Source organism: Neopelma chrysocephalum, unplaced genomic scaffold (assembly GCF_003984885.1).
Source record: "Neopelma chrysocephalum unplaced genomic scaffold, ASM398488v2 Primary Assembly neopelma1_97034, whole genome shotgun sequence".
NCBI classification, from domain to species: Eukaryota; Metazoa; Chordata; class Aves; order Passeriformes; family Pipridae; genus Neopelma; species Neopelma chrysocephalum.
The window spans coordinates 3,530,538-3,558,162 of record NW_020925676.1 but is presented as its reverse complement, the minus strand read 5'-3'; the positions used below and the strand labels follow the sequence as shown (position 1 = coordinate 3,558,162).

Genomic DNA, 27,625 nt, shown 5'->3' with positions numbered 1-27,625 from the left:
GCCCTTCCCTGAGTCCAAGTACAACTTTCTTTTAGCAAAACCCTGGATCTTCATATGGGTTCCCTGGAACTCCAGCTCATAAAGGCTTTATCTCTGTGCTATAACCCTGCCTTACACCTTTCCGCAGGAGCTGGCATGCATTGCTCCCTGACCCCATGAATCTTTTGCTTCAGTGCCTAAGAATGTCAGTCTCTCTTCTCTATGTAGGACTCTATTTGGGTAGACAGTGAAGTGCTGACCCATAAAAACTGGTGTTCTGTGGCAGACAGTGACAGTAATTGAGTCATGAAGTTATGTCAGAAGGGATCTTTGGAGGTTGCTGGTAAAGCTGCCATGTCACAGCCAGGCCTACCCCCACCTGCCCATGATGGGGTTCCCACAGCTCATCTGACGCCTTCCCAGGCCAGGCTCTTGCAGAGCACGTGTGTCCTCTCTGCTCTGCTGACATGTCCTCTTCTCCACACTGTGTCCCAGGGAAAGTCCAGTCCACTCATCCTTCTCCTCACCCAGGCAACAGCCACTGACTTTCCTGCGTGCCTGTCTCTGACTCCCCACCAGACACTGTCTCCTCAGACAGACTGTTTCCCAAATAATGACCACTAACACCAAGTCAGCAGACCCTGGCTGGCTGCTGACCAGCCAGAACCCGCTGTGAGACCCCGTCTGTGAAGCAGCAATTACTGCAGAGCATTGCTCTGGAGCCCCAGGCACAGTGTTGGTAATGTCAGGAACCTAAAATAAAAATTTCTGTCTGCATTTTCTGTGTTATTTTCTATATAGGCACAGTAAACAGAACGAATAGTCTGGCACACAAGTTCATCTCTGCAATTGCATACCCGGAGGTATTATCAGCTGCCTAACTACGTAATCCAATTTCATAAAAGACCCAAGAGTTATGAAAGCCTGTAGTTGTGGAAACTGGCGTGAACAAATTTAGGTAGATGAGGTTGGTCTGTCTGTATTAAGTATAGTTCTATGCAGCATTTCAATAAATTTCTCTTTTTTGATGTCTGTCATGAATAGTCACAAGGTATTTGTATTTACAGTACCCAGGATCAAATATATTTCATGCTTAATTGGTTTTGGTTTGCTTAGGAACTATTTGCAGGTTTTACTTAAAATCTGCTTTAATCAAAGTGAGCTTTCCTCTCAGATTAACAAATCTTGGATCATACCTGAACTCCTGAATTTTGGAAACATTGTGTGAGTAATTCTAATGAAAAATATGCATATTTCCTTAGAAGCTATTTTAGACAGAAACAGGCTAATTAATAACAGAAGAAGGCACAAGGAAATCAGAAAACAAGCTAATAAGCATGTTTCAGTTTGTCCAGTTCAAAGGATTTGTGCCATGCATTTTGTTCACCTAGTGCTAGGTTCTCTCACATGATAGACTTGCCAACCTCAAACAAACAAAACAACAAAGACAAAACAAAGCAAAGGCACAATACCAAAATAAACCAAGACAAAAACCATCATTGCATTAAATTCCAATTTCTTCAATCCAATGGCATTTATCCAGCTGCAGCTGTGGCTGACACATTAGCAGGGCATTTGGTAACAGGTATTTTATTTCCTATCTGGCCTGATACAGAAGTGGCAGTAGAAGAAAAATGGACCACTAATTCTATTAGAGGGAAGATCAAAAGCAGAAATTATTTCATAGGGCATTTCAGGTTACTTTGGGGGTGATAAGAGTATTCTGAGTAGACCCAAAGAAATACTTTTGGGCAAACATCTGTATTTGTGGCTCAGGACAATCTCTCACCGGATTCCTGACAAATTCTTCTATGACTCTTAGCCACACAACTCCCTCCCTCTCCCAGGGTGAGGGAGTACAGAGGCATGCATACTTTCACAATAACAGGCCATTAAAAAGGCATCATATCCTTGAGAATATGGTGTCTTAAATTCAAGCCAAGAATGTGTCCAGAGAAAAAAGATTTCAATTTTTTAAGCTTCAATACAAAGTTGAATCAAGGTCTACAACTACTGAAGACATGACTTGGTACCAGAACAAAAGAACAGGAATTCTAAGGCTTAAAATCCCTGTGAATCTCCCCCAGGTTTTGAGGAGCAAAGATCACTCTCCTGGGATGTCTGCCTCAGCAGCTCTTAACATTCTTTCCTTCCTTACAATAGTCGCATCAATATTGAAGATTTTGTGTGCCAGGCAGAGTGGGATACATCTAGAAGGGATTTGGTCTTTTTGATTTGGAACAGTTCAGTGTTAATTCTTAAATCCAATCTGGGTGAAAAACAAGCCTCTCACTGTGTTGTTAGAGGAGGAAGAGGTTGCATTTGGCCCAGGCAGTATCCTTAAAGGACATCCAGCTGCAGAGCCACATCCTGCACATCAGTCCAGAGGGTACCAGCCTCTGTAGGCTGAGAAAGGCATTGACAGAAGGACACAGATCTTTCTTGCTGCAAAGGCTATAACAAAATGAAGAGAATTAGTGCACACCTCCTTTTCAAGCTGTTCCTTTGTGCAGTTCTTCCATCTCTTAATATCTTAGTCCCAAAGATGAAAATATCCACCCTTGTTCAGTTACATCAGTCAAAATGACTGTTCCTTTTGGTGCTCAGTGAGACATACAGGATTAATTAACACTCCATTGCAAACCTGAAACCCCTTCAGACTGCTGCCAGCATTGAGCTGATGGAGAAAAATTTACTTTAATAATTCCATCCAACTTACTACTGAAAGCAAAATGATGAATTTGTATCTCCACCTGACTTGCTTTTGCAGCAGAGAACATTCTCATTTAATATACTTCCTTTCTTTAACTTGCACTACCAAATTTATGGTTGATTATTTATGGGAAAATATTAACCTCCAATGGATTTGTTTGGGTTTATTTTATTTTGTTTTCAAAGCACTTATTTCCAAAATGCAGTAAATTGACTAGGATGTTATAGAAGCCTGAAGAAGACTGAGTTAGTTTTAGAGACTCACACATCATTTGAACACATGACGGAGTGTATTATTTTTAAGTATATACTATTGGGGTTCTGACTAAGGATGTATCTTGAATGAGGACCTTAGGTAAGGAGTGAATATCTATGTGGAAGATGATTAGGGCCTTCTCAGTTTTTCTGGGTTTTGTCATTTCACCCTAACTTTGCACCCTTTGACCCATCCAAAAATAGCTTAAAGGTAGTGACATTTTCAGGAAAAGAGACAAGCTCCCTGAGTGTGCTGGAGGCTACTGGTAGCTTGATTTTCCATAGGTATTTAAACACTACCATTTGTCTGAATGATCATTGAAAGCTTCCCAGAAATCTCCTTGCTCAAGAAAGTCATCCAGATAGATATTAATGGGCTGAATAAATGCAATAACAGTACAGAACAAATTAAAAAAAAAAAAAAAAAAAAACCAACACAAAAACCTGCCTGCATCAAAAACAAACTCACAATAACCTGGAACAATTTTACCACTTTTTCTATTATCACCTCCAAATAGATTTGTCAAATTTAATACTACCTCCAAATTGGTAGGAAGAGTTGCAAGACAGTGATAGTCTACTGTAAAAGGAATTACAAATGATTGTTTGTTTTCAAAAGTTACTACTAATTATCTGTTTTATTTAAAAAAATTGTTGAAGCAAAGACTAAAATTTTATTCCATTTACCTAACTTCTCAGGTGATAATGATCAAAAAAGTGTTTATTTTAAGAGTTCTGTATGTCCTGAACCCCCAGGGGCTACTCAAATGCATTGAAAATATAACTTTACCTTGGTCATTGTCTCACACATCTATGGTAACTACCTAGTTATTGTGATATAGTACAATTATGGCTATATAACAGTATATTACTAAAATTATTATTGCCATTGTTTTTAGTCTTGCTATTATTATATAATGAAGTGGACTTAGTGTGAGTCTTTTCACAAAACTCCGAAGTTTTATGGAAAATGTCAGTTTGCTCACTCCAAACTGTTTCAGCTGAAACACACCCAAAATTTGAACCTCTGGTGAGGCCAGGAGGTGGTTCTAAGGGATCAGTGCCTAAATTATGTCAGAACTCAAGACCCGGATTCCTTAGGGATGTTGATGAAGCAGAGTACTATGATGTGCAGAGCAGGAAGGGGCAGACATGGATGCAAGGCTGTTTCCTGGGATCTCCCAGAAGGCTCAGCACCTGCAGGGCTGAGAAGAGCATCATCACTGAGCAACTGTGAAACGCTCTTTGTTCCCCTAAATACCTTGGCACAGTGTTTCTTCTCTCCCATGTTCTTTCCACTCATGGAGATGGGTAGGGGAGAGAAATCTGCTTTCAACTGAAATTATCTGTAAATTCCTGAAAATATTCAGCTTTGGATGTAAATATAATAAAAATCTAAAGCTTTTGCAGAATATTCTGAGTTGGAAGGACCCACAAAGATCACAGAGTCCAACTCCTAAGTGAATGGCTCATATGGGGATTGAAACCATGACCTTGGCATTACTAGCACCATCTTTATGGATAGAAAGAATTTTATCCCTGGAAAATTTCATAAAAATAAACAATATCACTAAGGAAGCTGCATGAGAATGAAATACTTTTATATATCTCCAAATTTTGGAAAGATCCTAAAAACATCTGGTTTTGAACACAGTCCACCGGAAGGAAAATTTACAAGGAAAAGTAAATGTCTTGGTTATTAGAACCTGTAAAAACTCCATTATTTCCTAACAACATCAGTCAAAATATTCAGGTTTTATTACATTCATAGGCAATGCATACAGTTGACCAGTTCTAAAAAAGAGTCATATTTGAAGTTTTTATCATTCATACTTGATTGACTATACAAGATTAGTTTATTTTATGGTTCTTTTGTACACAACACCCTTCTATGAACAAGATTGGAAGGTAACATATTTTGATTATGGAGGCATTGGAGAAAAAAGGATAATTCTTTCCCTGGGAAGTTATAGTATATATGTTTATTGAAACTTCTGAGCAGGCACAGTCATCCTCTGAAAAAAAGTAAGGGTGTTCCAAGAAAACTCCATATAATTTTATTTTTTATTTAATTGTTGTAAATGCAAGTGACAAAACAAACAGGGACTGCTGGAGAAGGAAAACTTCACAGTCCACCTTGGAAGATCCTTGCCTCAATTTTCTCCATGTTCTGGATACCCTACACAAACCTCCACCATCATGGACAAAGGAATTATTTGCTTGTACCCTTCCTGAGGCCTGTAAAAAGAGCAGGAGAAGATTTCAAACTCTATAACTGATCAGGTGAAGGGTACAACTGATTGACGTACCACAATGATGAAAAACCACAATAGTATGTCTTTAATAAAAACCTACACTGAGAAACCGTAAGTTGCTGTCACCATTTAACTATTTTTCATCAGTGAAAGCAAGGTTTGAACTTAGTAATTTGTCTTTTCTACCTTTTCAGATTCCATCAAAAAAGTTTCTCAGTGTATAACTTTAAGTAATGCAGCAGTGAGGTGGAGTCATATATCATGTTCATTACATTTGGATTGATTTATAACCTGAGCTGATAATTAAATAAAATTCCTCCATATTTAACATTCACTGTTACCAGTTTAACTTTTTGCATGAGCTAATTCTTGCTCCCAATAGATTGAATTGAATTCTGTTTTCCACTTTATTGACCTTTTAAAATACCCATCATGATTAGTAATCAGAGGAGGTTCTTTTTTTTTCATATGAAACTGAGACTGTGCCCACACAGATTTACTATGATTCTAGAAAGAGACCCTGTTAGTTCATTTCCCAAATGCAAGCTTTAGTGTTATATTTATAACAAGCCCAAACTAATGTCTTCATAGGGTTCACAAGTAAATAATCTATTTTATAATTTATCTTTATTTGTATTCTATTACTGGGTGCCACTGGTGTTATGACACTATGAAGAATGGAAATGAGTAATTTCTACATCTGAGCAGCATCATTAACTGAAATGACAGTAGTTAGAAGCTGTCCATGTGCTACAGCCTAGTTAAAGACATCCTAAGAAGGCACATGGATGGATTGCTGCCAGACAGATTACCTTTGACTCTTATACTGTCATATGAAGCACATATAAAAAATCATGGATGGACATCTTTGACTTCTTTTTATCATAGCTTAGTGCTGTACGGCAGCATTTAAACTAAAAGGATTCTCTTTCTGTATCTGAGGAGCCATCTCAGAAAGTTTTGACCTATATTCATTACTTTATGTCCCTTTGACCTATATTCATTACTTTATATCACATTTAAATTTTAACCATCAATTCACTCAGGGCTTCAAGACTTCAGCCAGTCTGTGTCATAGGTCAGGCTGACATCTAATTTGGGATAGATTACTCCACATCTTTTTCTTTATGGTGTTTGCTTTTTTTTCCTTTCCTTTTTATCTCTGAAGCACAGGATCCTGGACACCAATAGAAAGACTCAGTTGATGAATATTTGATGTGTGTCAGCATATTTATACTCAAGAAAGGATTCTGATTTCCCTTGTGCTCTTTTCCCTCTAGCATGTTTAAAGTAATAGACATAGGTTCTTTTCTGTTCTTTTTTTTCCCCCTTCCTACCAATCTACATGTTTAAAAATAGTTTGCATCAAGCTCATTAAAAAAAATGAGGCAATCCATCTCAAGACTCAGTCAATAGTCTAATTCCTTCTTATTTTAGAACAGAGTTTTATAGTTACAAAGACAAATTATTGTAGGAAGTATTCTTTTCTCATTTAACAGTAATGAATAGATTTTATGTAGAAGGAAAAGCATAAATTTTGCAATTAACAGTTGGATCTTCTTTTTTAGGATGACATCTCCACCTACCAGAGATGTAGAACAAGAACAGCAATGCCAAAAAATAACTAAGACATCCGTTCCTAAGGCATTCAGTCATTTGAATGTCTCTCTGTCAGTTTCTAGAGGATTTTTCAAATTTGGAAGCTTTCGGTATACAGGCTTGGTGTGTTGTAGAGATTTAGCAGGAAAGATTGACACCTCTGATTTCAATTTTTCTCATTTCTGGACTGTAAGCGTGTTTACCTCTGGACTACTGACCTCGTTACTTTGAGTCATTTTTCTCCAGTACTGCCTGTCAGCTGGAACCCGCAGGACCAACAGGAAGGCAGCACCATGAGCTGACAGTGCTTCGACTGAGGCAAAAGCAGCCACGCTGATCCCACCAGCATTTGAATCCAGTGGGTGACTTTTGCCACCTCCAAGTAGTCACCTATGCACAGGGTGTCCAGGAGGTATAAGTCCTGATCACTCAGCAGCTGGTCACCAGACCGGTGGAGAAAGCACATCTTCCCCAGCAGCTGCTCTCTCAAGCACAAGCACTCTAGCACCATGTGAGGGGAAAAGGGCAAGAGACATGAGGCAGAAAGGGTGAGAAATGTGAGGGGAGAAAAAGGCAGGAAACGTTGAGTGATAAAAGGGAGGGAAATATGAGGGGAAATTAAAACTAAAAAAACCTTGTAGAGCCCTAGTAGGAAAGTTTCCCAATTTTTATTGTTTCCATTTTTTCTGATTTCTGGACTGCAAGCATGTTTACTTTACGTGGACTACTGATCTTGTTTCTTCAACTCATTTTTCTTCAAGACTGCCACCAGCCTGTGGTGGACCAGGCCACTTCACATTCCTCCTCTTTTCCAAACTACCCTGAAAATAGCCAACACCATCCTCACAACCTACAAGTGGCTATTAGAAAAGTCCCCACCACCTAAAAGGAAGTACCAACCAGGTGTGCTTAAGCATTACATGAATGACAAGTATCATGAACCCAGAATAAGCCCTTCCTCACACACTTTTAAAAGACACATTGAAAAGCTCTTTTGATTTCTCTAGGTAGCACATCAGGTGTATGTTTATAGTCTGGGTAGCTTTAGCCATGTCTCCTTCAGAATCATAGAATCATTTAGGTTGGAAAAGCTCGCTAAGATCCTTGAATCCAACCATTAACCCAACACTGCCAAGCCCACTGCTGAACCATGTCCCTTAGTGCCACATCTCCAGGGCTTTCAATTGCTCCAGAGATGGTGATGCCATAACTGCCCTGGGAAGCCTGTGCCAACCCTTTCGATGTAGAAATGTTCCCTAATAGACAACCTAAACCTTACCTGTCACAATTTGAAGCCATTTCCTCTTGTCCTATTGCTTCCAGATGTTTATCCTCCCTCCATGAGGTCTGGACTAAGATTGTTTTGGTGTACTTTGTAGTACTATCTTAGAATTCAACCATGTTACTGGTTGTGAAACTAGCGTAGCCTATGGATTCAGTACTGCGATCAACACCATTCTTCTTGAGTCAGCTTTTGGGAACTATTAATAGGAACATCTTTTCTTCTCAGAGAGGCAAACAGTGAAGAAGACATCTTCCTACATCTTTCTTCCTTCCTTCCTTCCTGGAATATCTTTAATAATCTTTTAGATCTCTTACAACCCAAACAACTGTAAGGTTTTATGGTTCTATTCTTCTGCTCTTCTACTCTCCTACTCCTCTATGGTACTATGCTTCTACTCTTCTACTCTTCTACACTTCTATGCTTATATGCTTCTATTTTTCTATGTTCCTATGGTCCTACAGTTCTATTCTTCTCTACCTCTACACTTCTACACTTCTCCTATTCTATTCCCCTATGCTTTTATTCTCTGACTCTTCTGTGTTCTACTCTTCTACTCTCCTTTGGTCCTACAGTTCTATTCTTCTCTGCTCCTATGCTTGTATTCTTCTATACTTCTATCCTCCAACACTTCTATGCTTTGTGGTTCAGCTGGGCAGGCAGAGATTGCCCAAGCTCTGATTGTGCTGAGCTCCTCTTGAACCGTGTCATCACCCACTTGGGTGACAGGGAAGGGTGTCCACAGCTCTGAGGTGGAAATTGTCCTGCTGGGTGGCCTTTGCTCTGGGTCTGACAGGCGGCTGCTCTCCAGCCCCACCATCTACTGGCAAGACTGGCTGCTGCCTACTCGAGGCTCACGTAGGCACCTGAGCTGCCCTGCTGCACTGCAAACACCATCTCCATGGTGATCTGCATCCCTGGGGTGCCTGTCAGCTGGAACTTGCAGGACTGGCAGGAGGGCAGCACCATGAGCTGGCAGTGCCGTGACTGAGGCAAAAGCAGCCAGGCTGATGTCACCAACATTTGGACCCAGCAGACAACTTTCTTCACATCCAGGTAGTTGCCTGTGCACAGGGTGCCCAGGAGGTACGAGTCCTGATCACTCAGCAGCTGGTCACCAGACCGATGGAGAAAGCACCACGTCTTCCCCAGAAGCTGCTCCCTCAAGCACAAGCACTCCAGCACCACACGGATGCAGGAGCGACTTGCTGGCAGCTGCTCTGTGGTGCCCAGGCTGAACGAGTGCCCAGGGGGTGGTCGCAGGATCACAAGCAGGCGGTAGTGGATGCTGTTCTCATGGATGCTCCAGGCTTCAGAGGTGCTGGTCTCAGTGGCTGGGTGCAATTCTGGCATGAAGTTCCTCTTGGAAAACATTCGGCATATGCCAAGGAGGTCACCCACCAGCTCCTTCAGTTGTTTACTCGTGCTGGACAAGTTTTGCTATGGAATCACAGAATAGTTGCATTAGAATAGGACCTTTAAAGGCCATCGAGTCTGACCCCCTGCCTTCCTGCAGTGAGCAGGGACATTCTCAATTAGATCAGGTTGCTGACAGCCCTGTCCAGCCTTACCTTGAATGTGTCCATTGGTGACGGGACTGGTACAGCCAAAGAGCTAACACTGCTGTGTGGACCCTTTAGCTTCTCCTGCTCATTGGCCTTGTCCTTGGTGCTGGAGCTCTGCCACTCATCACCTTTGCCCTTGCACCTGGAGCTCACCTGCTCCTTGGCCTTCTTGTTGCTTCTGGAGCTCTCCAGCTCGTCGCCTTTCTCCTTGCAGACGGAGCTCTCCTGCTCCTTGGTCTTTTTCTCACTGTGGGAGCTCACCTTTTTGTTGGCCTCCTTGCTTCTGGAGTTCTCCTTCTTGTCACCTTTGTCCTTGCTGCTGGAACTCTCCTGCTCCCTGCAGCTAGCAGAGACACGCTTCCTTCTCCTGGCCAGCCAGCAGCAGCCCCCAGTGAGCAGGACCAGGACTGCTGCTGCAGGGCTCCAAAACAGCCAATGCTGCCGCGGGGCAGAAAGGAGTGGGCCTTCCACCATGTCTGTGCTCCCCTCCTCAATCTCCTGCAGCAGCCAAGTCATCTGCTGATGTAGGTAATTCTCCCGTTCCAGCATCTGTTTGGCTGTGTCCACATCCATCTGGTAGTCCAGCTTCAACCCAGGATGGATGGTCAACAGAGCCAGAATGAGGACCAGTGTTGGAGACATGGCCTGCTGGGAAAAAAGGGGGTGAGCAGGTCTGGGTGGGAGAGAACAGGGGACTGGGGACACCTGTCCCACCCAGAAAGATTCTTTGGACACCTGGCACCACTGAGAGCCCTGAGCCCTCTTTCCCCAGCCCCAAAGGGAGAACTATGCCATGCTCTGGGGGTCCCAACTCTCGCTCTGGGTTAGAGAGCCCCTAGGTATCTGGCCCAACCCCCATCCAGCCCAGCATTCCCCCTATGTGGGCACTCACTGGTCCCCTGAGTCCAACTGTGTTGGGGCTAGGGCTGCCTGGTGGTGACCCTGGACACAGCTCCCCTTGTGACCCAGCCTCTGTGATGTCACAGCCCCCACAGCCACATCTCCCAACCCTCAAGCCCCAACCTTTATCCCCACTGCCAGACTCAGCGGGTTCTGGGCATCCTCACCCCCGAGTGCAAACCCAGTCTCAGGAGTTACTCGAGACTCTCTTGACCAAGTAGGCAGACCCTGAGCGGAACCATAACTGAGCGGAACTTGGGGACTGTGGGTGGATCTTCCTGGGCTGACTACTCTTGACTATCCTTTAGGTGAACCTAAACCTCACCTGGTGCAAGTTGAGGCCATTTCCTCTCATCCTACTTCTTACTTCTAGGAAGAGATCGACCCCCACCTGGTTACAACTTCTTTTCAGAGAGTTGTAGAATTTGGCTGAGGCATTGAGCAGCAAACAGAAAGGCAAATCAACACATTCTGAGTATCACATATCTCTTTACAGGGTCCTACTGCTTATTGGTGCAATGTCACTACCATGTTCCTGGGGAGAACAGCACATACGCTTGGAACATTTAGATTCAAAATTGCTGAGGGGCATTCTTGGCAGCACATGAAATTCTGTGCTTGACACTCATATAGTCTCAGTCTTTGGGCAGTCCCCATTTGACCTGAGTTAGCGCATAGGAATCGTACATTCATCTTCCCTAAAAACCTCTCCCAGACTAGGGCTTATTTATAGGGACAAGTTTCTTAGGACTCAGAATGATCTTATTTCAGAAAGAAATTAAAAAAAAAAAAAAAAATTAAGTTCAATAAAGGAACCATCCTGTAAAATCAAATTTCAAAAACCTAAAACTTGAAATCTCGGTTTTCAGGCTGTACATTTCTACTGCTGTGGACAAATAATAATAGCCTCAGGCCAACCTTGAGACACTTAACAATGTGGTACATCCACCGGCCAGTCCTCTGGAACATCCTAAGTCTACTTCAGTATTCCTAAGAAAAATGAGAATAAAGCACTTGAATTTTAATCCCATTTCTCAACACGTTTGATATTCTCAATCCCAATTCAGTTTCTGAATTAAGTAACACACTTGAATTTAATTCAGCTTAATGTCATTCCCTGCTGCCATATTGGATAGATGCCGTTCTAGGTCTTGACCTTCAACAGTGTGAGAAAACTACTTGATGAATTTGAGAGGTGAAAAAGTCACCAAAGCAAAACTTTTTTATTAAACTAGTTAGCTGTGTTGGGTGTCTCTCTCCAGGGAGACACACCACTCACCAAAATTGGCAACCTTTCATCCTTCTTCCGGCTGGGGTTGGTCCCTGTCCTCTTTCCCACTGGCTGGGTACTCAGGGACTTACATTGTCTCCAGACCGCCTACTTTTACCCCAAGTCTCCCTCCCCCATTGCCCCCTCATCTTCTTCCTTTTTTGGCAAATCTTTAGCATAGCCTTTCCTATTGGTTCTTAACAAATCTGTACAGGTGCAAGGAACAGTCTGAACCACATCTGAGCAATAAGCAGCTATAAACAAGAAAAAAGGGTTAGTCTCTCCCCCCATAGTCACTCTGGCTTCAGTAAAACATTGCTTTATTTCTCACAACAGGAACTCCACGGTACCTGTTCCAGCTCATCACCTCCAATTGTTCTTTGTCCTGTTTATATCCATCTCAAAGCTGAATCAAGAATGGATGTGAATTGGATTCCCTCTTTCTGATACTCCTGCTCTATATTACATATCAATTATATATATATATGCTTTATATCGTATCTATATATAGATATCATATCTATCTATAGATGATAGATGGATGATAGATAAGTAGATAGATAGATAGATATCATGGGAGAAACTCTTCTTAATTACCTAAATTCATGAAATCATATCCACACAGGCAGAAATATTAGAAGTCACAGATGAAAATATTGTAAAAGACAATTTGGCAGAATGACTCAAAATGCTTGAGGGCACATTTCTGATGGCTGACCATAGAGTTACGCCAAGAAAGTAGTTCTGAGCCTCCACATGGGTCTGGGAAGAGACATGTATAGGTAACATGTGGGAGCAGGGCTTGGTCCAAATCCTGCTCTGAGTTCAGAGACCTTCAACACACAAACGTGAAAGCAAAGTAATTTCAAGTTCCAGTAGTAGCATAGGTAAAAATCAGTGACCTGTGGATATGGAGGACAAAAGCAGCTTAGAAATTATACTTTTGAGGTTATAACATGCAATGAAAAGTAAAAAATACATAGCCTATTTAAAGAGTATTTGACAATCAGTCTTCAAATGTGGTGGTTTGGGAGTTCAGTTTTGAGAAAACCACTAGATGCTTGAATGTGAATTTCGTCCCTTTAATCTCTAAGTAACTGCAAACTCCTTTCTAATTTTCTCCCCAAACTACTAAAAGCTACAATTAACTCAGGCCTTTTTAAAAAGGTAATGAAAATCGATAAGTTTCATTATAGAACTTACAGATTTTTTTCTTGAATTAGGGCAATTCAGAGCAATTGTTCAATAACAAATATCCCAAACTATTCTCACTGGTAACAAAGAAAACAATTCTCAAGGCATGTTTTGTAGATATTGTGCTCTCTCTCCCCAGTATATGCTTGTTCTCTGAATGTCCTAATGAGCTGAACACCATCCACTGACAGCTTATGCCATTATTTGCCAGTTCACAGGGCTTCTCTCAGATGTGAGCTTTCTACACTGAAGATGTATTTTCCTTCCTCTGTTGTGATATAGTGATCAGGAGTTTTCATTTACAGTTCTGTTCCTGCTGGTATGGTCAGGGCAATCCTACCCAGCACGCTTCTGCAGGTATATTTTAGGCCTGCTTTGGTTAAGTAGCAAAGACAGTTAGCCAGTGAAATAACTATCATTCTTTTAAAGTAAATATCCACTGTAGTAAAGCACATATACTTCAATCTGTATGTGCCTGAATATTACCAGTTCCTGATCTTATGTGAAGTCAGAAACCAGCAGTTTGATCTCAGAAACTCCTGTTTCTGTATTTCACTATATTATAGTGGGTGGGGTTTTTTCCCTTGTGCATGTTTAGCATCATTTCTTTACCAATAGTCACCATCGTTCCTCCAGAGAAAAATAGAATGAAATAAAGCCATCTACTAAGCTTAAAAAAAAAAAAGAAGAAAAAACACACAAAAGCTTAGAAACTTTTCCCACTTACTATTTCTAACTAGCAAAAGAACTTTTAAAAGTTTTGTCCAGTTCACAGATTTTCTTGGAAGAATTTTAGGGGAAATAGCACAGAAAACAGGTAGCAGTTGTGGCTGATATTCAAAAGTCCCCTCCTGCAAACTCAAAAGAGTGTAGGAAATCAAGCAAAGGGGCAGCAAGAAGCCTGTGTGGAAGAAGAAGCTCCTCACTAAACTGTTATATAAAAGGAGGCACAGGCTTCTACAGCAGCAGCAGTAACAGTCAACCCCAGTGAAATACTAAGACACCATGAAAGCATGTGGGAATGGGGTTAGAAAAGCTAAAGCCCATACAGAGCTGGATCTGATGATGGACCTGAAAGGCAACAGCAGATGTTTCTACACACAGATCATCAGCAAAACAAAGACTTAATGCAGATTTCCAAAACCACTTTCCCCCCCCTTTCATTTAGGAAAATTTTTTATTGTTCTCTTACACCCTCTCAGACCTATTGTGCACTTCCTAGCTGCTAAGTGATGTTTACAAGACCTGTGCAAGGTTTTCTTTTGGTAGATTATTGCACTTTCTACCAATCCATGCCTGCAGATTGTGCATAAATGCTGCAAACTTTCCACTGCAAACATGACACACTCACATATAGCAAATACTGCAGAAGAATCAACATTACAGAGAGTTGCAGGAAATTTCCATTTTTCCATGTCACTTTAGCTTTCTCTCCACAATCTAAACAGTATTTGGCACTGACAGACAATTGTTTCTCATTTACCCAAAGCTTCTGGTTTTAGTCCAGCAGAGGTACAATCTCTGCACTGGAACTCTGGCCATGGATTTATTTAGAACTTCTCTGAATACAAACTTTTCTAACATAGTGTAACTTTCAAGCTGGGTCTAACTTTTAAGTCAGCCCTGCTTTGTGTGGTGGTGTTGGACAAGAACCTTTAGGGCTGCCAATATGGTTTGTCCCTCATTTCTGTGGTTATAAAGCTGTGCTTTCCAGGGACTCAAGAGATACCAAGGCCAGCTGAGCACTTGCATGTTGAGTCATCAGAACATTATTTATCATCCAGTCTCAAAATGCTCAGTCATGGATCTGGTCTTTCTTTAGCAGAGCCAGAAATAAAAGGTGCTTCTGCCTGTCTTTGGTGACAGGATTCCTGTTCATGCAGAAATGCGTGGATGGCATTTGGTCACTTCATAACAGGTGATGGAAAAATATCAAAGGGTGATTACTGGTGTCCTAAACACCAGTGTGAGACATAGTGCAGAGAAAGAAAAAGGAAAAAAAAAAAAAAAACCAACAGATTAAGTTTCTGGGTATTAATAACTCTCCCATAGAGAAATTTTAAAAGCTTTAATTGGAAATTTTTTCCCTCTTTTTAGAGTAGCACGTAAAGAAAAAAAAAAGAGAATTATTCATATCTTTCAATTCACAGCAAGGACATAACTAATAACTGGAAACCAGTAATGTCAGCTCCTTTGTAAGCATCATTTAGGTTATTATAATATACATGTGACAAAAGTAACAGCCAACAGAAGTGATCTAAAGGCCTGGAGCTTATTAGCATCTGAAGATCCACAGGATGCTGGGATCTCTATTTTAACTCATGAACTCTAATTTTAAGACAGGTTACTCCAAAGCAAAAAACATGTCTACAAAGAACTGTTTTGGTCTCACTGTCACTGAGCATCCTGAAGTGCACTCAGAGTATTCTGTGATTCTGTGTGTGTTCTGAATACCAGTCCCACTTGGAATATGCCATCACATAGTCCCTCCCAGGTTCAGCACCAGATTGTGATACATTTTTTTGGCCTATTCCTTGAGTAATCAAACCCATGATTTCTCATGAACCTTAAAGGCACCTGACACATTAACTTCAGCAATAGCAGGAGATCACTCTAAGAAATTAATGAATTTCATTTATGTAAGCATCTCAGTGCAAATAACTTTATATATAATCACATGAGAAAACCAAATTATACATTTTTTCTGGGGTTTTCCCTAATTTTTCTTTTTTCATTAGTTTCTTTTTTTAATTTATTTTTCTTTTTTATTTTTTCTTATTTTAAGGACCATGCTATGAGAGAGCAGCCAAGTAGTAGCGGCTGTATAGAATTACTGATTTAGTTCCAAGTGAATCAATGCAAGTCTCACTCAGGACCTAGTGAGAAGATAAGGTTTAAGTATACTTGAAGGAAACATCTTGTGTGATGTTTCCTACTGAAGTGAAGGAATGTCAGATGCAAACTGAGTTTTTGCACTTGTTATTTAGCCTATGACATAATCCAAGATTTATTCATTCCTGGAGTGGAGGAAATGCAAATACTTGCAAGCAAGTTCTACAGGAAGAAGCAATATGTTTTCACATTTTTTGGCTTAATTTATATTTTTAGAACATGACAGCTATAACAACACTATTTTTGTGCCTTCAAAAAGCGTTCTGAGAGCATATGCACAGAGTCTTGGGAGGCATAAGTAGCTAACTGCGTTATTAATCATGTGTGATATTCCAAAGGAAGTGACTTTAAATTTCATTAAGTGTTCAATACCAGAGAAAAAGTCTTCATCGGGGCTTTCAGGAGTATTTGGAAGCATTTTCGGGCATTGTAGAATCATCTTTAGATATAGAATTTATACAGGTCTTCCCAACTTCTTCCAATCCTGCTGATGTCTTGCTGTATAATACAGACTCTTACTGATCCACCCTGATCTGAATGTGGAGTTATTTTACACTGGTAGTGCCCCACATTGCTTTCAGCTGCCGGTGAATAACCTTTTTCTGGAAAACAGATTATCCGCATACTATTCCTGTATCTAACTCTGACAATGATGGTTAATAACTTTGAATTATAGTTTTCAGCTGATACGACCCAAAGGACCTTTTATAAAATGGTGTTAAGGTCCTTTTCCCTCAACTGTGAAAGAAGGCAAGCAGCTTTCCTTTGCATTCCCAAGCAGGTCCCTCTCCTTCCATTACCCACGCAGGACCACCTTCCTTTTGAGCTGGTGGCCCCTGCCTGAAAAACGCACACAGAAATGGTGAAAAGGAGCTCCATGCCCATCATCCCATTAATTATTTCTATACTACCAATAACAGTACCTAGGAAGAATCACATCAAAATTAATTCAATCAAAAAGCACACGCACATAGCTTAAATAAATTCACTCATGGCTAGGCTTTGCGAACGAAGATTTGGGAAGGGCTCTACCCACGTTTCTTGCAAGCGCGTTGGTGGCTAAAAAGGCCTTTTTTAAAATAAATTAACAAATAGATAAATAATCAGCCCCACAAGTTTGCAGCAGAAATCCTCTCCCATACTGGGGATACAAATAACAAATCCATAAAGCAGCAGAAAAAAAATAAAATAAAAACAGGACCGTTGACCCTAGAATGCATCAATACATTATTTTTGTTGTTGTTGTTGTTACTTGAAGTTTATTTCGCAGTTACCAATCACGATGACACTACCTCTACATTTTATAGCTACCAAATTATAATAACATGGGAGTTCTGACCAGCATTTTCTCCACAGTCTTGTAGACTCAGGTCCTCTGATGTGTTCTATGGATATTGGTAAACACCATGTAGTTTTCATTCCAGTGTCAAACTCTTCGTTGATGTTTCTTGACTTTGTTTTTTTTTTATTTTTACAGAGTTTATGCACAGTTGTCTTCCTTCTCACAGTGGTTTTCAGTTTTCTAAGTATTCTATAACATGTTTGAGACAATTCTGTGTGCTGCTTCCCAAGAACAAAGGCACTGAATTTCCAAAACTCAATGTGTTCATGAATGGGCATCAAGCACTTATCCAATACTGAACATTGTTCAATATTCAGCATGAAGTGTTGCCTCCAGCTGAGCATACAGACCTTCAGTTGAGCTTGGAACACATCTGCTGTTTAATAAAAATTTCACTTCTAATATTCTGCTGATCTGGACTGAGTGTCAGGGAAACAGTGGCAGTGAGCAGCAGCACCACTGGAGGTGTAGCAAACAAAATGCTGCTTCAGGACACAACTATGTCTCTCTGCTTCAGATTTTAATGAAGAGGCAAACCTAGTACATAAGACCTTTTACTGTGAGGCTGCTAATTTATTAGCCAGACATTTGAGAATGTGATTGAGTCCTCTTGTGTACAGTGGATTAACTACAAGTGTGTTGTGCCAGGATTACTGAAAAATGGAATGCTTATCTTTTTCAGCCTGCTGCTGGAGTCCCTTGGTGAAACTTTCAATGGATTATGTAGGACACTGAACTGCAGGATCAACATTTTCTGTGATCCAATCCTTTACAATAGCATGCTATTTTTTTAATATATAGTGGATTTCCTTTTTTTTTCCTACTTCCTACTTGAAACCTAATGCAAGTGGCCAGAAATTGTCTGTTTGCAATAGGATGTGTGAGAAGAAGAAAAAACAAGTCCCCAAATACAGCAGTCATTCAAAATTCCATTATTTATTAGAAATCAGTTTCCATAATGGGCAAAGCTGTATTTGCCCTCAGAAAATGGAAGTACACGAGTATTTCCTTCCTCCACTTGTGATGTCTAGGCTCAGCTGCAAGATGTCTAAGTATGAAAACTCTCATAGATTGAAGAGAAAACTCAGAAGCAAACTCAGAAGCCTCAGTATTCTTCCTTTCTGAGTAGAGATATGAAGACACATTTTTGCTTTGCCAGCAAAGGATTTGTAGCAGCTGGTGTCTCAAAGGTGCCTTCCCCAGAAGACATTCCAGGCTCCTGTAGAAAGGGGCTTCAAAACCAGCTCCCCAGCCTGCCATCTCATGCTTATTCCAAAAACTCAGGTGTTGGGAAACACATAAGTAGACAGCAGACAGAGAAGCTAACTAAAAAACCCGAGCTTTTATTCTCTTTCATTCTCTTTTATGATGTTCTTTCAAAAGGAAGTATTGTTTTCTTAGTAGTTGCCTCTTGAGCCGCTTCATTATCTCAGGTGAAATTTTCTTGAGAATAACTATCTGATAATTACTGCTTTGGCACTGCCTTCAGGGCCATTATTTTCTGTCCTTTTGTAGCCAATTCAGGATCACTGGGCATAGCTACTAATTCCATCCTCTTTATCATATGTGCATAAGACAAGCAACCATACAAGGCAAGAACATCAATGTAGCTAGTCCATGGAGGGAGAGAAATAATACTTTCTTCACTTTCTTCACAACCAGAAGCCATGAAAACATGTCACTGTCCCACCCTTTCCAGCTTTGAACTGAGATAAGGGCTAACTTCTGAATTTCTTTTGTTGTCTGTTTTACTGCTTTCCTGTTGTCATCAATTTGCAGGCAACAATTTGAGCCATTTAATTTTCCACACACCTATTACTTCAGTGACTACTATCTAGCCAAGAATGAGTCTCTTCAACTACCTCTAAACTCTAAGCTAGCCAAGATATGCAGAGGAAAAAGATACTGAGTATATTTCACTGATAGGAGCAGATGCCCACACCAGATTAAGAAAGGAAAGACACTATGTCAATACAGGTGTTCTGCTCCTCCCTTTCCCTCCTACTTACTTGACTTTTGAATTTTCCCAGATGTTCTCTCGAGGAATTGCTGTACTCAGCTGGACAACTTTTCCAAGAACTCTCCTCTCTCTGAGATCATTTATAGTAGCTGCCACTCTAATCATGCTCTGATAAATACATCTCTGACAGTACCTACCAAACTTTTGTAAAATGCCATAACCCAAACTGGGGGAAGCATCATCTCTTCTTATGAGGGGCAGACAGGTAGACAGTGCTGAAATCCACATTCAACATGGTATTGTTAATGGAAATTGGAAAGAAAATATAGATATGAGCATCACTACCATCACTTGACGGTAAAAGAGAAAAAAGTAAACTCTATTGAACCTTCCAGATTTACAGAATGGAATGAAATCACTGCTGGTCTTCTGCCTTAACCACTGGAAAGAAACTAGTGCTGCATTTATTGTGCTGTCATAAATTAATCTTCTGGTAATGGGCTAAATTATAAGCTGACATTATTATGTCTGAGCAACTGTGTCTGACAGTGTAATTCTTTATTCTCTTAATCAGAATATCAGTCTTGGTCCTTGTGGAATAATATTTTTTTCCAATTCGCTGTCACAGGAGTAAAAGTAAGTTACTTATATCCATTTATAAGGATGTTTTGGGTAAGGCAACTTGCTACTGCAGAAGTTTGTGAGGATCATTAACAGATGAGAGGGACTGTGAGCTTGGCTTGGCAGGCATCCCTCACTGGCTCTAGAAGATGCACGAGTGAGGTGGCTGGTACCCTGATAAAGAAAGGTCATGTGGAACAAGGTGATTTGTTGAACAGGGTGCAGAGGAAATCCTCTGCAGGTGGGAGCTGAGGTTCAATGTTCATTTTAAATTGTTTATTGGATTAGAGTTAGGGTAAATGGTGCCCTTGTCTTGACTACAGCAAACAGAAAAGTTCAGGAGGGCTGGCATAAATCCTACCTTATTATTCCAACCTCTCTACCCACTATTGAGTTTTAGTCATGCTAAATGCATCCATCTCCTTTTCCCTAGATCTCTCAAAAAGTTCAAGGAGCAGCATAGTTATGGATAAGAGTCAGATCCTTCAGTTTCCCTGAGGAGCAAAGCCTTCTCAAGACTGAGAAAAGTTTGAGTTTCATTCTACCCACAAATGCAGTGGAATGGTTTTAATCTGGGACAGTTTTTCTCTGTGCTGCTTCTACTTCCTCTGAGAAGAAAAGGTCTAAAGAGTAATCTACACCAGCTCCCTGCATGCTGCAGGTCCAAGTATTTGATCAATGTCTTCAGCAATGGGGACATCTTTGATGACTGAGAAGAGCTCACAGCACATCCCTCAATATCATCCTCTGGCCTAGAGGAAAAGTTTGGCTAGGGACAAGCACTCTTTTGCAGCACTGTTTAAGTCACTATCCCTGTGGGAAAGCTTTTGAACACCTTCATGATTTTCTTGTTACTCATATCCTTCTGGGGAATTGACAGTGAGGCAAAGAGACCAAGTCTGCAATGCAGGCAGAACCTTAATGCAGAAGGTTCAAAAAAATTTAAAGATCTTTTTATTTTGTACAGTTATTTAAAGCAACCTGAAAATCATCCAAACCAGCTGGTTAAATTTGGGTTGGATTACACCAGAACATCATCCAGACAGTGCAACTCTCTTAAGAATTTGAGTTTTTCCTGTAGTGGCAAAATATTGATGACATTAGGAAGAATGGAGAATGCTCAGAACACTGTGGAACAAGTGACATGCAATGTTTCAGAACTGGCTAGTGTGCAGTTCATGCTTGTTACCCAGCCCAGACAGAGGCAGTTGCATTTTCTGTGGACATAAATGATTTTTAAAAGCAGTCTGTGGAAGAGCAGGGCACTGAATTCAGAGCAAGAGCTCTGGAAAGGAAAGGCATCTTCAACAGCTGGTGGGACAGAGATTATATTAGGAGTCATTTCAGGTAGGAACTGTACTGACAGTGAGAACTGGCTGTGCTCTACAGGCTGAGCTTGTGCTCTGGACAAGATTTTCAGGGATGAGGTCTGTGGTTATTGTCACTTGAGTGAGGGAAGAAAGGACACAAAACTTGAAAAGGGCAGGAACGAAGCAACTCTAAATAAAAGTTTAGCAACCACTGTGGAGTTTGTTTTTGCCAGACATGAAACAATGAACCAACAAAATAAACAAACAGACAAGCAAACAAACAACCTCATAGGTTTGTTTAAAAAATACAGTGCTCAATGGACTCAATTTAATTAATGCCAGTTTTATCAGCTGAGAATCTGGCAATGATACCAGCACTGACTGCATTTGCTACAGCAGTACTTGTGTGCAAGGGAAACCTTAACCATGGAGAAGAGTTTTGGAAACCTCTAACTTCTTCCTTGTGTTTCTGTCATTTATCTTTTGTCAGCATTAGATTAAAGGCCATGAATTTTTGTATATTTTTTTATTTCTGAGAAGTAATATTTGTGTAATTCACACTGTTCACATGCTTAATCTGAACCAAAGTTCTGGCTTTACATGAACGACACAAGAGTGTCTTCTGACAGAAGAGTGAGTGAATTATTATGAAGATTTTTGTCACACCATTATCACTCCATACCGGCAGATGCAACCAAGCTAAAAGCTTGGGCCTACCTGTGCGTTTTGGATTTGGTTTATTCATATAGCAATAAACACTTGCAAGTTAAAACTTCCCTTGCTATGGATTAGGAATGATTCTGTTTGGTTTAGACAAGGAGCTCAAATTTTCTCCTAATTTCTCCCATCTCTGAACTGGAGAGGAAAGGAACAGGCTTGCTTTCCCATAAACACTTTTTCAGATTTATAAAAATAGTAAGTTTAGAGAAAAAATTAGGGCAAAGATAGGAGGGGAAAAAAGAAAGAAATAATTATGAACATAATAAAAATTGTCTTTTTTTCTCATATAGTCTTTGTCTTGAGCTACAAGGAACCTACACGCCATTATTTTAATTGTCTTTCATCTGATGGCTGCACTGCAGTAGTACTGGGAGTGCAATTCAGGTGTAAAAGATGGCTTTTCTACGGCCATTTAAGATGCCCTTGCATGACCTGTCTGGTCTCCTGCTGCACTGCAGGAAGGTGTTTATATCTGTCCATTCTGTGTGATCTTCAGGTGTGGTGGTTTGAAACTCCCAAGGATCCAATTTTTAAGTTCAAGCCCCCCTCCCACAGTCTGCCCCTGTGAGAGGGTTTAGTGATGGTATGGACTTGATATCTTTTTCACTTCATGTGGAGAGTTTTCAGACAAAACACAACCATTCGTTATTGGGGGAAGGGAAAAATATTTACAAAGGTTTATTTACTCACACCTATATATATATATATATATATATATATTTACATTGAATTAAATTCCTCTTTTCCTTCAATAAAAGTCCAAGAAGGAAAGAGAAAAGTCTTTCTGTCACTGCACAGGCCACAGTTCCTTCGTTTCAGTTTTTTGTGGCACTGGTTAGTGTCCTTCATTTTCCTAAGGCAGCAGATTTAAGTATGGCAGTCAGGATTTTGGTTCTTACTTTGTGGAAATTTCAACCCCAAGCCCGAGCCTTCGGGGGATCTCCCTGTAGATCTCCACTCCTCTTGGGTTAGAACATTGAAGGCAGCTTTCAGTTCAGTCTTACCAAAGCTCTTTTGCTCTGTCTCAGCTCGCCAGCATGATAGAAGCAACAGCAGCAGCAGCAGAGGGCACGGGCACCTCCTCCGCACTCTGTCCTGGCTCAGCTCCCAGGACGACTCCGGGTTTCTCGGCTCCTCTCTCTCTCTCTGAAGCTGCTGCTGCATTTTGGGACTCCCTAAAGGTTTGGAAGTCCACCCCTGCTCTTCAGCAGGTGTCTGGGTTTTGGGAAAGTAATACAGTCTTACCCCAAACCAGCTCTGTTGAGTTTTCCTCTGTTTCGTTGCCAGCTCTCCCTCCTGCAGGAACATCTCTGCATCTTTCAGCCGGCTTCATGTTATCTTGTTGCTACTGGCTATCTTTTTGGCTTTCAACCATCGCTGTCTCTGTTCAGGACTGCTCCGCTGCCGGTTTCAATGTTTTCTGCTGCTGCTGACAGTAAGGAAATTCTCCCACCTCTTGATTACAGGACCCGGTCCAGCTTTGACACTACACCGGGTCTCTCGTAGCCTCAGCTGGGGCTGGGGCCCTTGGCCCTCAGAGGGGGCTCACTGGCCCCCTGCTTCCTCGTGGTTCAGATCATGGCTACCAACCTACTAAAAACTTCACCACCTTCTCTTCCGTTGCTGTGGGTATGTAATTTCCGTAGGGCGCATATGAACCTTTGATTGGTCTAGTATTATCAGTGGGGCAAACCATTACTGCCCCAGAGAAAAGGTTTTTCAAACCACCACATCAGGCCATTACACCTGACTGTGGGGAGAGAAATTAAGCCACTAGATTAGACAGTCCTACAATTGCCACTTGTCTGAGGGAGTCGTTTCCATTCCCATTCCTGTGGGACTAAACTACTCAGATGTCACTGCCCAGGGAAACACATCTTTGGGCTGAATGCACATCAGCTCTAGTTTATTATTTAGTGTATAATTTTCCAAACCAGTTTACTAGTTGTAATGTTCTGATGAATCTTTTCATTCTCTGGCTCCTTTACCCCATCATTCCAGTGCAAAGCCTGGGATTTAAGGCTTGAAATGTTAAAACAGCTGGTTTTTCATCTGAGGAGACACACATGAGTCAAAAGCATTGACAGGTTCAAGAGAGTCTGGAGCAGAGACTTCTTCCTTGTCTGTCAGGCTTTTCAAAGCATATATCAACAATTTATTGATCTATGGTTCTATTGAATACAATCACACTAAAAAGTAATAGCCTTGTGCTGAGTGATGCAGGCAAATACAGCAATAAATACCTAAATGTTGATTTTTTCGCTAATAACTTCAGGGGGAAGTTGACACTTTATTTGAACTGGCCAAATAATAACACACTGGTAACACCAGAAAGGTGGTGCTCTGAACTGCAGAAACTTCCCAGAACATGAAATAAATGTCTCACCACATTGTCCAAGAAGGAAAACAATTCTCTTGCCCTGCTAATAAACTGTCTTCTAGCCACACAGGTTGTCCTAAACAAGATGGTTAACTAAGTGGAACTTCAGTGCAGAGCAAATATTCTGATATTTGTAAACATGTTAGAGCACAGAAATGATGAGAAAATGAATATTTGAAATGAAAAAGTTGTACATGTGAGGAGTGATGTTTGACTACACTAGATAAGACTAAAACTGGAAAATCCTTCAGTGGATTTGATCTTGGTCTGCATCCATGTATTTTATCACATCATTATAACATCACTGTAACATGTAGCTACAGTGCCCAAGGAGTTTAATTCTTTCCTGAATACTGCGTGATTGCACTGGAGAAGACATCTTTAATTAAAGAGAAAACAACTTACCTTGATAATTTTCCTGAGTTTGTAAAAGCTGTCTTAAGAACTCACTGACAGTTCCTCTGTTTCTAAAGGCCACAAATTGAAAGTGTGTGAAACAAATGTTAATGACCATACTGTGTCATTTTTGTGCTTAACAGTACCATGAGCCTTTTCTGCCTCCAAAAGACTGTGACAGAATGGAGCCATTTACTGGACTTTGTGACAATTCAAACACGTTCACAAGAAACTACAACAAAAAGACGTTTTTGCAGCTCCGTAAAGATCTGGTAAAGTTTGATTTCAGCTCCAACTTGTTTAATTGCCTTGTTCAGATCCTCTGAAGTGAAAAATGGCAGGAACCAGACAGACTGCTCTCAAGGTTCACTGACATTTAATCTATTGAGTTTCTTTACACAAGTTGTGACGAAGGTTCCACAGTGGAGAAGCTAAATAAAACAAAATTTCCATTATTAAACTTCTACTGATGATGAATACTAATGCCTACTAACATCTGGCTTATTCTTATAATCAGTGATTTCCCAAATTAAGGATTTCCTGTAGCAGTATTTCACTATGTTAAGGTAAAAAAAAGAAAGGCAGAAACTGGAAGGAACATCTGTGTTTCAAATAGTCCTGGGAGATAGGATCAAAGTAAGGAGTTTTAACTGTTGCAGGATAATATTCTGCTCTGTACTACTTACATCCCATACAACCTCAGTGTAAAGACACACTCTGTTGCTTATCCATTTTCCTCACATCCTTCAATGTGTCTTCCACAATCATTAAAAACAAAGGATAGATGTAAAAATAAATTCTGACATACCAAATAGATTGTGCTACAGCAAGGAAAGAAAGGTCTATAAGAGTACATCCTCTCCTTGTGTCAAGTTGTTATTGCCAATCAATCAAAAAGTCTGTTGTCAAATGAATTGGCAATGTCAATACAGATAATGCATCAATGCCAGCCTTAAATGGACTTTTTTTACACAACAAAGAAAGAAAGCACCAAGATCTCTCTACCTGGAGATCAGTTCTTATAAAAGTGGCAAAGATGTGCATGAGTTACGTATATTAATTGCCTGCACAACCACAGGTAGGGGTGGGTGAAATATCTGGTTGAACTGAAACAGTAGCAAATGCGATTATGTAGCAGTTATTGATTAATTTTACTTTAGTCATGGTTGTTATCATCTCCCTTCCTATTTTTTTTCTGTAAAGAGTAATATTTTAAAGTATAAGAATTTCATGCACTTCTTCCAATAAACATATATTTCCAAGTATTTCATTGCCGAATGCATTGGTTCAAGCTATTGATCAGAATAATTTTTTTAAATTATTTTATGTGTGCAATTTAAGTCAAAATGTTATAAAAATGCTATACTTAAGTTTTAGAAGCTGCAAAGTTTCAAATCTAACTCTTGTACATTTGGATTTCTAGAGTCAGTGTGGGTCCATGCAGATTCATTGGCAAGGTTAAATTGAAGGATGTGGGCATAGGACTGTGACAGAGTCTTTGGAAAAGAGCTTATATTTCTAGAGAACTGGAAGAGAGCATTAGAGCAAGGCCCTGATCTTGACTGATCTTCAGCTATGAGTTTTGTTTTGTCTTGTTTGCTAGAACACATGTCCAGGTGAAATGAACTAATATTTGTTAACCTTGTCAATAATTTAATAATCCATGTTTACACTATTTCTCCATCACTGTTGTTCATATTCATATTGAAAGGTCATCTATGCCATACAAATTTCATGTCAAATTAAGCTGCCCTTGTTTTTCCTAGAGGGAATGAGTAATGACTAGTTGGTTGGCAGTTCTCTTCAGCACCTGAAAACCTGGCAATAATTTCCAGAGATGTGATTATTTTCATTAACACTTACAGCCACACTTACAGGTCCTACATGGGGGAGGAATTCAGGTTTCCTGGCATTACTGGACACCCTTAGAGTGTAGACTGCTAAAGTGTTCTTCACTGTGGTTATGAATATGAAACAGAAGATGTCTTTTAAGCCTCTTCTAAAAGATACGGAAAGTTTATATGCTTAACAGATTAACAGCTTTTGCATCACTGCAATTTCAAGAATGTTGTTTTTATTTGACTTTCAAGTGAACCTGGGATTCCTTAGTTGCCAAAGGAAGGTGTTCTGGGAGAGATAAGTTTGTTTCTGCCCCATGAGTCTGCATATCTGGTAACTCACCGACCTGCTAAATCACACAGATTTCAGCTGCCTCTTATCCCTAAGGAGTGAGATAGATTCAGGAGATTTTTCAGACAAAACAGTAAAATAATTTCTTACCTTTCACAGATATAATGTGGACAGGAGACTGTGGATGGAGAGTAAACCCCTCTCGATGGTGAAGAGGCAGAAAGGTCCAGTGGAAAATTAGGCAGTGCTGCAAGGGAATGGGAAATAGTTTTACCTCACATCCTTACCACCAGTCTAGCAACCATAGCTCAATAGAAGACAATGCAATAATTACAGGTACCAAAATTCTTTCTGACAAACATTGTGTTGTTTGGAAAGCATGTCATTCTTTATTCCAGTACTCATTGTTGTACTATGTGGCCAGTGTGTAAAGCACAAATTACACATCAATTTCTTCTTGCTTCTAAGAGCTAAAGTGAAAATAGGTCTCTGTTTTCTTCACAAATAAGTGAAGAAAAGTGGTTTGCTTCACAAAATAAGACTTGAATTAGAAGGGTTTTTACCTTTCCAAAGCCCTTTCATAATTGCTTGATGAGATTTATTAATACATAGTGTTAACAGATACAGAATTTCCCTCTTTCAGTGTGTATTGTCTCAAATACACACCCATGTGCCCCAAATATGTACTCTTAAACTGGTTAAATTCACAGAACACATGTTAGATTTACAAACACAGTGCCTCCTCCAACACTTTGGATATCTGAAATCATGGAACCTACAGTCTCAGTAAGATGGTTGAAGCATCTGGTATCACAGTGGACTTGATAAACAGAAATAAGGCTTAGTCCCCTAATCAAAATTAC

General features: G+C 40.3%; 2 protein-coding genes across 2 annotated transcripts in view; both read right to left on the bottom strand.

The window, feature by feature from the left end:
* The window catches only part of LOC113961081, a 521,441-nt gene that overhangs the window by 290,372 nt on the left and 203,444 nt on the right, over positions 1-27,625 (bottom strand). The gene's annotated exons all lie outside the window — the stretch shown is intronic.
* Positions 8,111-10,598, bottom strand: LOC113961078. The gene is made up of 3 exons (XM_027671107.1): positions 10,531-10,598; positions 9,654-10,295; positions 8,111-9,522 (listed from the first exon to the last, which is right to left on the bottom strand). Exons 2-3 carry the CDS (start codon positions 10,287-10,289, stop codon positions 8,926-8,928), a joined length of 1,233 nt encoding a protein of 410 aa, XP_027526908.1. The 5' UTR covers positions 10,290-10,295; positions 10,531-10,598; the 3' UTR covers positions 8,111-8,925.

Coding starts and splice junctions, on each gene's coding strand:
- LOC113961078 (XM_027671107.1), bottom strand. CDS start 10,289: ATGTCTCCAACACTGGTCCTCATTCTGGCTCTGTTGACCATCCATCCT. Junction 9,523..9,653: donor CACCAATGGACACATTCAAG/GTAAGGCTGGAC, acceptor GTGATTCCATAG/CAAAACTTGTCCAGCACGAG.